The sequence below is a fragment of the Tauraco erythrolophus genome, chromosome 10 (assembly GCF_009769465.1).
Source record: "Tauraco erythrolophus isolate bTauEry1 chromosome 10, bTauEry1.pri, whole genome shotgun sequence".
NCBI classification, from domain to species: Eukaryota; Metazoa; Chordata; class Aves; order Musophagiformes; family Musophagidae; genus Tauraco; species Tauraco erythrolophus.
The window spans coordinates 23,245,515-23,257,719 of record NC_141474.1 but is presented as its reverse complement, the minus strand read 5'-3'; the positions used below and the strand labels follow the sequence as shown (position 1 = coordinate 23,257,719).

Here is a 12,205-nt window from a genome sequence, read left to right as displayed (position 1 = left end):
CTGCCCTCTGCTCTCGCGCACTGCAGGCCCCGCCCCCGCGGCGCGCGGCTGACCCGGAAGCGCCGCTCTCCCGTGGCAACGGGGCGGTGCCGCCATGCAGGTGAGGGGCGCCGGGCCGGGCCGGGCCGGGGCTAAGCGCGGCCGCACACTGGCTTGGGGGCGCGGCGGGCCGGGAGCCGAGCCGAGCTGCCCGCTGCAGGCCTACTCGGGCCGCTGCCTTGCCGCGGGCGGCAGGCCGGCCAGAGCGGCCTGTCTGTGGCGGGGTCGGGCCCCGCGTTTCGGTGCCGCCTGCCACGAACACCCCGAGCTCCAGGCGGCTCATGCGCGGGCGGTGCGCTGCCGCCGCCTTTGGCCTGGGCCGGGCCGGGGCTGCGGCGGTAATTCCCGGCCGTCCTCGGCCCGTCTCCTCGGGGGTCAAACCCCGCCCCGGGCTGAAGCAGCCTGGGCGGGAGGCTGAGCTCGCCCGTGGGCAGCCGGTGCGACGCTTCCCTGCGCGACGGCCCCCTCGTACTGCACGGTGAGTGCGTGCCCGGGTACCGGAGTGCAGCTCTCCCTCTCAGCCCTTGCTGCAGCCCGTGGTAAGAGTCGTCCGACCAAAGGTCCACCTGCCCGGCAGCCTGGCTTTGCCGCTAGCCGAGAAGCTGATGCCTAAAAGAAGTTGTGGGAGCACAATAAGCTGCTGATGTCATTCTGTATAGACTATTGCCAGCACTTCCGTGGTGTTTAATATCCTGGGATAAATTTTCATTGATGGAAGAAGGATGTAGTTACTTTTTGAAGGGCTGTGAATTTTTAGGCTCTGTAATGTCCAATGGAAAAGAGTGGCAGAGTTAATGACAAGTTAACGGGCTGTAAAGATCCACCTCCTTCGGTTGGTTTGAAACCGCTACCTAATGGCTTCATGCAAGCCTCTTGGTTGTCGGACTGGAAAAGAAGGTGAAATGGATTGTCCTGCAATTCCTTACCTATAGGGTTTGTCATATTGTCTCTCCTTGTTTCAGCCACTTGCATATATGGGTCTCTTTTCTATTTTTAACTGTATCTGTGGAACTGATGGAATATTCTTGATCATCCTTGTTGCCCTTATTTGTACATATTCCTACTCTATCCCTTTTCAGTTGGAGGGACAGGAGCGACACATATTTAAGATGCAGATGAGGCATGCGTTCATATGATGACATAATGATGCTTAGTTTTCTGTTGTTTTTCTAATAAATCCTTTTCTTGCGTTTACTTCCTTGACTGCTTCTTGAGTGTTGGGCAGATGTTTTCATGGGTTACCCTCAGATAATCCCGAGATCTTGTTTCTGAGTGATAGTGTTATCAGTTCAGAGAATGTCATTGTGTGTGGAAAGTCAGGATTGGTTTGGGTTTTTTTCCCCTTTGTTTTGCCACATGTTGCTTTACGAATACCTACTCTGAATTTCGCCTTAACCTCTCAGTTGCTCTGTATCAGGAGATCCTTCAGCAACCCTTCCCCTAAGCCCTATCTTAACTACTTCAGGCGATTTAGTATTGCTAATGAACTCCTTAAAGCACTGCTTGAATATAGCATATGCCTGGGAGAGGCTCAGCGTTCCTTGGAAACACCGGTTGGTCTTATTGCGTGCATACTTTGCAGCGCTTACATCTGCTTCCAGCTCTTAATGGCTTTGGAGAGAGCCTGCGAAAGAAGGAGGCTTGGAGTACGCTGCTGCTGCAAGAGCAATAGAGCTGTGCAATAGGATTTCATTCATCCTCTTGAGGGCTTCTTGGATAAGCACAGGCAACGGGCCAGGTGAATTGTCGTGGGCGCACATGCCTGGCACCCCTGCAGTGAAACACTGGCTGCCAGCCCAACTTGTAATACAGGCATTAGTTAATCTTGCACAAACACGGCGCACACAAACAGTTGTAAACTCATTTCTTAATTGCACAGGAACTGACTAGTCTCATCACAAGATGGAGGAGAGTACATTTATTGCTGGTGGAACACCCAGCAATCCGCTCCGTGAGTCCACTCCATTGCTTTTCTTAAAAGCAACTTTTAAGAAAGTTGACTTAGTTGTTTCTTCTAAGGTCCTTAAGTGAAGTGAAGTGAAGTCTGATCAGTGATTACTAAAAGAACCTTTATAGTCTTGTCAGACTAAATAAAATAGAATAATTTTGTGTTCTCGTGAACATGGAAGATACCTGATAACCTCTCTAGTGAAGCACACACTGGTCCAGTGTATTTAAACAGAACAACAACAAACCCAATAGCAAGCGTGCCAACAGCCTGAGTCACTCTATCTGCTTTCCCAATCGGCATTCCCTTTCTATTATTTGATTGCTTTGTCCCACCCTTCTCGTGGATTATTATTGTACAGTTCTCAACTTACATTAGCAGTTCATTAGGGCTGAGACTTCAATTATGTTTTGTGCAATACTGTAGTATGAATAATTTAGAGTAGGTAAGATTCTAGAGGGTTTTTGCAAGAGTCAAGGATATGCCTTGGTGTCTTTGGCAGCCAGTCCCCTGTCCTGACAGTTTGTCTGTCAGCATCGTCCCTCACCTGAGGACGTCAGTGGAAATGGTTATTTAAACAACTTAATCCAGAACAGAAAGCAGGAGGTGATGTGTGTGTGTTGGTATGTGCCACCTCGCCACCTCTGTCATGGCAGGACTTCCCACAGCCAGTGAGGAACAAGTAGAATAGAAGCTGCCAGGTTCTTTAGCAGCTGGAAGTGGCTCTTGGGCGGGAAGAAAGTAAAGAATGAGGTGAGGGGCAGAAACTGGAGTCTTTAGGCTGTGGGCCTGATACTCATTTTGCAAAGGGCTGTTTTGATTGAAGACATCATTGTGCCCACATCTGCTGTCAGAAAAGGTTGAAAGAACACTAATCTACTTTGAGCTGGGTTAGCTTAAATGGGTCACAAAGGTGACATGAGCTAACTTTGATGGCTTTGCCTGACGTGGTGAAAAAGAGATGTAAGTGATGATGTCTTCACTACGCTCATCTACATCTTAAAGAGGACAGCTAACCAAGGGTTTCTCTCAGGTACAAGTCTCATGCTTAAGTGTTCCGGCCCAAGGGGAAGGGGTCAGTGTGAAACCATAGGATTTTTATCTCCAGATTCTCCCTTTGCTTCCCCTGAAAAGGAGGTTCTCTGTAGGAGAGACTGGACTATATGCGTGTGTGTGGATCCACAATACCTTGGGAAGATGTTAAGCTTTGTTGTCATCTGTCTGTCTTGCCTTTTTTTAGAGAGAGGAAAAGCAGCTGGAGCTGACCCTGGAGGCGCTCATCAGTCAGGTGGCTGACCTGAAGAACTCCTTGGTCAGTTTTATCTACAAGCTGGAGAACGAGTACGACCGACTCACATGGTAAGGTGTCTCACAGAGCTGGGGGCACTGTCGGTTGCTGCTGAAGGTGTTCCAGACTCAGCTCAAAGGACCACAAATTATAATTAAAAAACATTAGCCTATTGTCAGTAGGTTTAAATTTGCTTTTCACATTTCTGCTGGAAGAACCACTACATGTTTTCCACCATAAAACCAGTTGAAATCCATAGGTTTCATGTTGTATAGTAATGGAGTCGTGCTAACACCTTTTAATCTAGACACGTTATGAGAAGTAGAGTTGCATCTTCAGTGACTGGAAGCTTCTCTGACAAATATCTTACAGATCCACCTACACTATAAAATGAGTAATGGTTCTTTCTGTATTTCTTGACCTTTCTGGCTTTTTCTGGCTCTGGTATAAACTGAGCTCTTGTGTTTTGCTGATTCTGTGTGTTTTACCAGACAGTTTGAGAGACATGCAAGGTGGCATTCTTCTCCTGATGGAGCATAAAGATGTTATAGCTACAGCTTAATAAACCGTACAGTATCTTAGACAGTGTCTGCCACTGCAGCGAAGCTTCACAGGCAGTTAGTGCCTATAGTTAATGTTGCAGAAGGCACAAGAGATGACGAATTCCCCAGAGAGAGCAATCTGAAGGGGACCTCCTTGACAAGATTATCAGTTATTTTGCTTCATTGTTGCTTAGTCTGGATAGCCAAGCTATAAATATCATCTCTCCTGTCTGTACTGCTTAGCAGTTAAATTGTTTCTCAGACCTTGCTCTACAATTGCACTGGGAGAGTCAGTGATAAGGAAGGCATTGCTTCTGTGTATGTCACTGAAATCCCAAACAACTGCCACTTCCAGTGGTGCTGCTTGTAATGTTCCTGAGCTATTTGCAGCAGGGACTGGGATTTGTCCACACCTGTACGTTCAGCCCCAGGTTTTACTGCTTACTGTCTGGAGTAGACTGATTCAAGGAATAATAATGTTATTTCCTCACTTCTCAGCCATTTGAGTGAAGAAGAGATAAAAACCATCTGTGGCATCCCTTTCCATGTTCTGTCCTCTTTATTTGCTTTCCCAGGCCTTCAGTTCTGGACAGCTTTGCATTGCTGTCAGGGCAGCTGAACACCTTGAATAAAGTGCTAAAGCATGAGAAGACCCCACTATTGCGAAACCAGGTTATCATACCCCTAGTGCTGTCTCCAGACCGCGATGAGGAGATCATGGTAAGAAACGTCCCTCTGAGTGTTGCCCCTGGAGTATCAGAAAGCGCTGGTGTATCTGCTCCAGCTTGCCATTCCTTGTGCTTGGCATTCCTCAGCTTTGGGTGTAGAGAAATAAAAGGTGATGAGTAGTTCTGCCTGGGAGCTGCTTTGCTGGGAGGCTTTCACGTACAAACACTTGCACTGCATACGCTTTACAAGAGGTGTTCTGTTCATAAATGTGGTGTTTTCCTGATGTTGGGGCTGAAAGAGTGTCTTTTTGTGTGACTGGGATGTCTCCTTGCAAGCTCCTGGTTTTCACTGTTGTAGCAGTGCTGTTTCTGTCAGACGTCTGCATCTAGATTTGCGCTGTTTGTCATCTGACCAACACGGGGTGTGTTACAGAACCTCCGGTGTGTGCTAGCAACATTTATTCTCTGCTTGAGTGAGAAAACATTTCAAGTGATCATGGCCATGCTGGTGGGATTGCATTGCAGACCCCCGTGGGTTGATCTGACTGAACAGGGACAGTGCAAATTCCTAGACGAATTGTTCAAACTTCGTAACGCTCCCCAGATGGAGGTTTCCCCAAAGCATGGTACTAGCCTTGTTCCAGCACCATGGCCTGTGCTCTGGTCTTGAGATGTCTGAGTGCCTCGCTGGGGGAGGAGGCTCTGAGTGTGGCTTGTCCAACTATTGCAGCGGCAGACAGAGGGGCGTGTGCCGGTGTTCAGCCATGAGGTAGTGCCTGATCATCTTCGAACTAAGCCTGACCCCGAGGTGGAGGAGCAGGAGAAGCAGCTGATCACAGATGCAGCTCGAATTAGCCCTGATGTGGCACAGGTAGGTGAAGAAGAGTTTGATACTTCTGCCTCTTAATCCTAGGGCACAAGATACCCTTAAACTCTGCTTCCTTCACCCTTCCATCTGACAGTTTTCTTTTTTGCTGTGTCCTTTTCTGTCTGAGATTTCTTCAGCTGACCCTAGCTGAGGTTTGGTTTCCTCCAGTTTCACAAACCAAGGGTATCAAGCCTGCTGTTTTTTCACAGTAGGTGCCATCAGACTAGTCAGAGAAAGGCAAAGGCTATCCCATCCCCACAGTGCCCTCCTGCTCACATTAGCACTGGGCTCTCTAGGCTCTGCTACCAAAATGCTTATGTTTGGTTACACAGACACGGAGGAGAGAAAGCTTGTTTGTTTACCTTGCTGACTTGCACTGAGTTGGAGGTATCCTGGCACTTTCTGATGGTTTTCATTTTGCAGAAACAGATCCAAAGTCTGAACAAAATGTGCTCAAATCTGCTGGAGAAAATCAGTAAGGAGGAGCGTGAATCTGAAAGTGGAGGTATGTCGCTGAGGTGGAAGTGGGGTACAAAGTCCAAGCAGCAGGCCTGAGGGAATAGTGACAAATTAGGTAAATCCAAGAGTCTGAAGCATGGGAAATGCAGATGAGCAGCATAGACGAAAGCATTCCACAAGATGGAAGATTGGCTGTCCTGGAGCCCCCTAATTTGAAAATGGGTCCTGTGGGTGCAGTGCATCCTGCCTATGTGACCTGTGAATGGCAGGAGGATCATTCCAACCCTTTGCCATATCCCCCTTTGAGGAGGTGGTAAGCATTTACCAAGAAAACATCTCAGTCAACTTGGATTAATAGAAGTAGCTGTGAAAATGCAGTGGCAGTGAATGGGAAACTCCTTAGCTGTGTTCTGAATGAGTCCACAGCATGTTGTTGGCAGGCTTTTGTGTGCCGTCCTCTAGATGATGGCTGCTTCAGACTCATGGTCAACCTCTTCTGGTTCTGACTCCGATGCTGGACTTCCTTATTTTATTGGTCTCTGCCATCAGCTCTTCACTATTCCTGGAAGTGCTATGCACAGATCTCAAAGGTAGTGAGTTTGTCATCTTTGACACACACACATAGTGTAAGCAAGGACCCAAGCACAGGTCCTGTCTGGTTTCCAGGATTAATAGTGTAACTGGGCAGATGTGTGGTAGAAGAACTTGCAGACACCATGCTGCTCATGAGCTTCCAAAAGGGATGTTGCCATTGTTTATCTAAAACACAGTGCTTGTTACCTGCCATAGGATTCAGCATGGAAGAGCCTTTAGTGGGAACATTCATGGGTCGGGGCAATCCCATGCACAGGTACAGGCTGGGCAGAGAGTGGATTGGGAGCAGCCCTGAGAAAAAGGACTTGGGAGTGCTGGTGGATGAGAGGCTCAACATGAGCCGGCAATGTGCACTGGCAGCCCAGAAAGCCAACCGTATCCTGGGCTGTATCAAAAGGAGCATGGCCAGCAGGTCGAGGGAAGTGATTCTGCCCCTCTACTCTGCTCTTGTGAGACCCCACCTGGAATACTGTGTTCAGCTCTGGAGTCCCCAACACAAGAAGGACATGGAGCTACTGGAACGAGTCCAGAGGAGGGCCACGAAGATGATCAGAGGGCTGGAGCACCTCTGCTATGAAGACAGGCTGAGACAGTTGGGTCTGTTCAGCCTGGAGAAGAGAAGGCTCCGGGGTGATCTTATAGCAGCTTTCCAATACCTAAAGGGGGCCTACAGGAAAGCTGGAGAGGGACTTTTTACAAGGGTGTGTAGTGATAGGACAAGGGGCAATGGATTTAAACTGAAAGAGGGCAGATTTAGGTTAGATATAAGAAAGAAATTTTTCACTCTGAGAGTGGTGAGGCAGTGGAACAGGTTGCCCAGAGAAGTTGTGGATGCCCCATCCCTGGAAGTGTTCAAGGCCAGGTTGGACGAGGCTTTGGGCAACCTGGTGTAGTGGAGGGTTTCCCTGCCCATGGCAGGGGGGTTGGAACTAGATGATCTTTAAGGTCCCTTCCAGCCCTAACCATTCTATGATTCTATGATTCTCAGAAGCATGGAAGGGTTTGCTCCCTCTGTCCTCCTTTTCTGAGCAGTGTATGCCCCGCTCTCAGTGGAGAAGCTCTTGCATCACCACTGTCCCTGGATTTTGCAGCTTCTTTGACCCTGCTGAGACTCTTGCAGGACAGCTTGTTAGAAGCTGATCTCTATTATATGCACTAAAAAAGCAGAAAAGTAAATTCAGGACCAGCGATGCTACTTTTCAGACTTGATTGCTAAAATGCTCCAAAATCACTTATTTTTCTACAGGTTTACGACAGAATAAGCAGACTTTCAACCCTGCAGATACCAATGCACTGGTAGCAGCTGTGGCCTTTGGGAAAGGACTGTCAAACCGGAGACCCCCTGGCTCTGGAGGATCTGTCCAGTCAGGCCAACCAGGAGCTGGTGCCATCATTGCAGGTGCTTCGGGCATGCAGCAGGTCCCAATGTCAGGTGCACCAGCTCAGCAGCAGCCAATGCTGGCAGGAGTGCAGATGGCACAAGCAGGACAGCCAGGTAAATAAATTGCATATCTGAGAGCAATTGAAGTGCAGGGAGGAAGAAAGGCAAATGCAGATGTAGAGACTGTTCCCCAGTCACCTTGTAGATATAACCAAGAGGTTTCTTTCTGGCCTTAATAACATGAGTCAGGTTGTAACAGTGGAATGATGCTGCTTAGAGTTGACTCAGGCATTGAAATGGATCCCAGCCATCTGGCTTCAGCTTCTTAAGTCACACTGCAATACCGTTTTAATAATAGACTCAGGGAACATAGGAATCAATACAGGGGGAGATCACAGCGTACTTTAGCTGGGATCTATGCTGGGGGTTTTGCTGTCAAATTTAATTGTGGGTAGGCAATAAAGTGGAAAAGTTTGATGATAATGAATTATTTAAGGTAGGAAAAGAACAAAAGCTGTCTGTGAAGAGTCACAGAAGGATTTCATATACCGATAACAGTAGTTTACATTTGTATTAAATATAAAGTGAAACACATAGGCATAGCAATTTGACTTCACATGTCCAGCACGTGGACTCTAACCTAGTTACTTGCATTTGGGAAATAGATACATGATATAATAGTTCTGTAAAGACATGAACTGGATGTTCAGTTGGGGCAAAAATGCAAACCAAACATTAGGAATTAATAGAAAAGGAACAGAGAAACAGAGGATATCATAAGGCCATTGTATAAATCCATTGGGCACCCACACCTGCAGTATTATGTGCAGTTCTGGTCTCTGCTATTAGGGATAGCTTTGGTTTAGGGAGAAGAAAGTATGGAAGACTATAAAATCCTAAATTGTATACAGCGGGTGAATGGGGAATGATTGTTCACTGTTTCCCATGATACAGAAGGCTCAATGAAAGTGCACCAATGAAAGTATTGGCTTGTAGATTCAGAACAAAAGGGAGATACTCTTCTGAATACTAAATAATTACACTGTGGAGCACGTTGCCAAGTGTGTGATAGGTAGGTAAAGTTTACGAGAGATGGAAAAGTAAGTAAGGAGGTAAATTTCTGGATGAAAAATCAGTCAACAGCTAATCCTGAAGATACAATCTTTGACTCCCAAGTCCCTGTGCCACAAAATGTTAGAAGCTGAGGAGGTATTCTGCAGAGGCATCGCTGCAGGCTTGCCCTATTCTGGTATTGCTCCTTAAATTTCCTCTGCTGTGAGGAGTGGGTTTGGCCTGGGGGACCTAGAGGCCTAACCCTGTACTGTCATTCTTATGTTCATGTTAATTGAGATTTTGGATATCGGATATCCTAATTGGTGTTTTCTTGCCTCTATAATGACTGTTGTTCAGAAATGAACTTGAGCAACAATATTAATCCGAAGTTAATTATGTATTTATGTAAGAGTTAGAAAGTAATTTCCACTGTGGTTTGGAAACAAAGAAGGCCTCTGTGATTTCTGGCTGCATACCCACAAACACTGTCCCCGGGATGGGAAGACAGTCACTTCTGTACATGAAACAGAATGTGCTGGTAATGAGCACTTGTCCAGCCTGTGTTACAGGGAAGTTCCCTTTTGATAAGAGCAGCTGTACTGGGTTTCACCAAAGGTCAGTCCCACTGTCCTGCTTTTGATAGTGCCCATAGCTGACGCTGAAAGAGTATAAGAACAAAGTACATCCTGACAGCAGTTGTTCTTTAGGGATTTTAAGCCAGAGTTTGGTTTGAGACCAGTGGGTATAGCAGCCATCAATTTCTGCAGTTCCTTTTGAATTACAATTTTGACTTCTGTAACACCTATGGCAATATGTCCCACAGCTTTATCGCATGTTTGGCTAAAAAAACTTCCTTTTTATGTTTAAATCTTTTGTCTGATTATTTTATTGCATGTTTCCTTTTCACCCGTGTTGTGAGAAATAGTGAATAATCATTCCTCAGTTATTTTCTCCATAATAGTTTTCATTTTTTAGAAAGTCTGTCGTGTCCTCCTCCCTTTGTCCATGCTTTTTGTTTTTTCCCCAGCTAATGTGTCCTATTCTGTTCAATATGTCTTTGTGTGAAAATGATAAGATATCTTGGACCATCCTTGTCACTCCTACCTGCAACTTTTCTGTTTGTTTTCGAGACTGGGAACACCAGAACCACTCATAGTGTTCCAGATGCAGGTGACCCAGGCAGTCCTGTTCACTCTTCCTTTCGGAGTGATGTCTAAGAGTATTTGTCTACCGATTGTTAGCACTGAAGTGGTATCAGATTGCCTGCCAATTCATTGCAGGCAATGACCTGCTTTGGATATGATAGAGAAAGTTTAATAATCTTTATTCTTTTAGCCATTTTCTCATCAAATCTTTTCTTGTCCTGCTGCACTACAGTTTATATTTCAGAAGTTGTCCTTTTTTTCTATTCTAATTCGAACACACATTCCACTTTCTGAAGGAGTGTTCTTTGAATATCCCTCTGTGCTGCTCTTTAATCACTGTCTTTTTGTTTATTTTTCTGATCATCTTAGTTTTGTCTAGCACTGTACGCTTATTGTAAGCTAGTGCAATGTCTTCGAACACACTCCCATGTATGATTGGTATCAGCAAAGAGTAATAATGCCTGAGAGGTGGATGTGGTTAAGAGAAATTAAGAGATCTGAGAGAGGCTCAGTAACTTGAATATATGCCCTGACTATAAATAGTGTTATATGGAATGGGATACAGACACTTGTGTTTGCCTCTGAAAGGGAAATAGAGATTAGTCTGGGTACTTCTGTGAGTGCTGCTGCCAGCAACTTCTGTGAGACTGAACAAGTCCCACACTCTTGTAGGAGCCTCCTGACAAGGAGAAAGGCTTGTTTAAGATGGAACAATGATAGAATTTGAAGGGATAGTAGGGGGACACAGGAATTGTCAAGGAGATTTCTCAACAGAGAAAGATGCCAGTTTATAGAAGAGATTGTGTTAGGTCAGAAAGAGATTGTGTTAGGTCAGAAGCTGGAAGATGCTGTAGCAGGTAAGCCTAGTGTGGTACCTGGGGTGGAACAGGAAAAACCCAGAGAGGGTTGTGAGTCTTGCATGCCTCTGAGCAAATGTCCTCTCATATACCTGATTTTGCACTGTTTCTTTTTTTTTTTTCTCTCCAGGAAAAATGCCGAGTGGCATAAAAACAAACATCAAGTCTGCCTCAATGCATCCATATCAGAGATGAGCTGAGATGAGCCAGACGCAGGGAACAGCAGTTACCAGCATTGTTCCTGCTGCAGCCACCACACCTGGATTCCTTCTAGGACTTTGAAGTCCTTTCACATATCCACACACCATATCCAGGGAGCTGAGGGTTATGAGGCCCTTCCCTGGCTTTTATTTAGTGATGGGTGGTTTGTGCGGAGCTGCTAGTAGCCACGTGTCCTGGACACAAGTACTTCTCTGTTCAGTCAGAGCAGAGGACTTTGCTTCTGGTATTGATCCCATCTTCTTCGGGTCCGGCCTGGAGGACAGCTACCCTTTCCTGATAGAAAACCCAAAGAGCTACATGGAGCACTCTGCTCCTTGTTTCTGCTTGTTCACTCATGATGTTCTTTCTTCCCTCCCTCTTGTTGAATAAAGACCTTGTTATGCACACTGTGAGACACTGGTGTCCATCTCTTGGGTCGTGAGGACTCTCATTTTCCTTTGGGTAAGGCTACAGAGCAGCTCCAATCTCAAACACACAGAAGACGTTGGAGGCTGAGTGCTGGAGCTGCAGGCTTATGTGTAAAGAACTGTTATAAAGTGAGCCAGCAGGGTATAAACGTAAGCAGTAAGCATTTTGTTCATTGTAAACCCATTATGACTATTCCCCAGAAAGCAAAATAGTGGGAAAGACTGTTACAAGGCCCACAGCAAGAAGCCAGCGTTTCAGGAACCGAAGCACAGAGCTTTTGTATTCTGATGCTGCTGCAAATCCCAGCTGGATCTGATTTCACTTCCATAATTCTCTGCTTCTCCGTTTCCTGTAAAGTTTCTTAGCTACTTCAGGATTAATTCGTCAGTTCAGAGAGGTACTGCAATCCGCTCAGGACTGTGGCACCTCTGAATTGGCCAGCTGTGAGGTCTGGCCCATTTCTCTTTGGAACCGGGCATTGGGAAGCCATCCCTGTTCTACTTTCTGCCCTTGAGCTGTAACATATAATCTGCCTAATGAAAGCTTCCTCTGAGAATAAGGGTGGGGACGTGTGCCCACAGAGCATCTCAGTACGTACAGCACTATCCCAAAGACAACCGTCGTGCCTATTGCTGCTCTTGCCTGGACTTCCCTTTGAGTTGTGGTGAAAGCCAGCACTGTATTTTACTCAATAGCATCTGTCAGCAATCTTACGGGTGAGGAAATCTCCACT

The 12,205-nt window shown here is 46.3% G+C and overlaps 1 protein-coding gene across 1 annotated transcript; it reads left to right on the top strand.

The window, feature by feature from the left end:
- The first annotated feature begins 59 nt into the window (after positions 1-59).
- Positions 60-11,444, top strand: MED8 (mediator complex subunit 8). Its single transcript, XM_086617525.1, has 7 exons — positions 60-100; positions 3,228-3,346; positions 4,393-4,537; positions 5,216-5,356; positions 5,777-5,858; positions 7,653-7,901; positions 10,973-11,444. The coding sequence occupies exons 1-7, from the start codon at positions 95-97 to the stop codon at positions 11,035-11,037; spliced, it is 807 nt and encodes a 268-aa protein (XP_086473651.1). The 5' UTR covers positions 60-94; the 3' UTR covers positions 11,038-11,444.
- Positions 11,445-12,205: the final 761 nt, after the last annotated feature.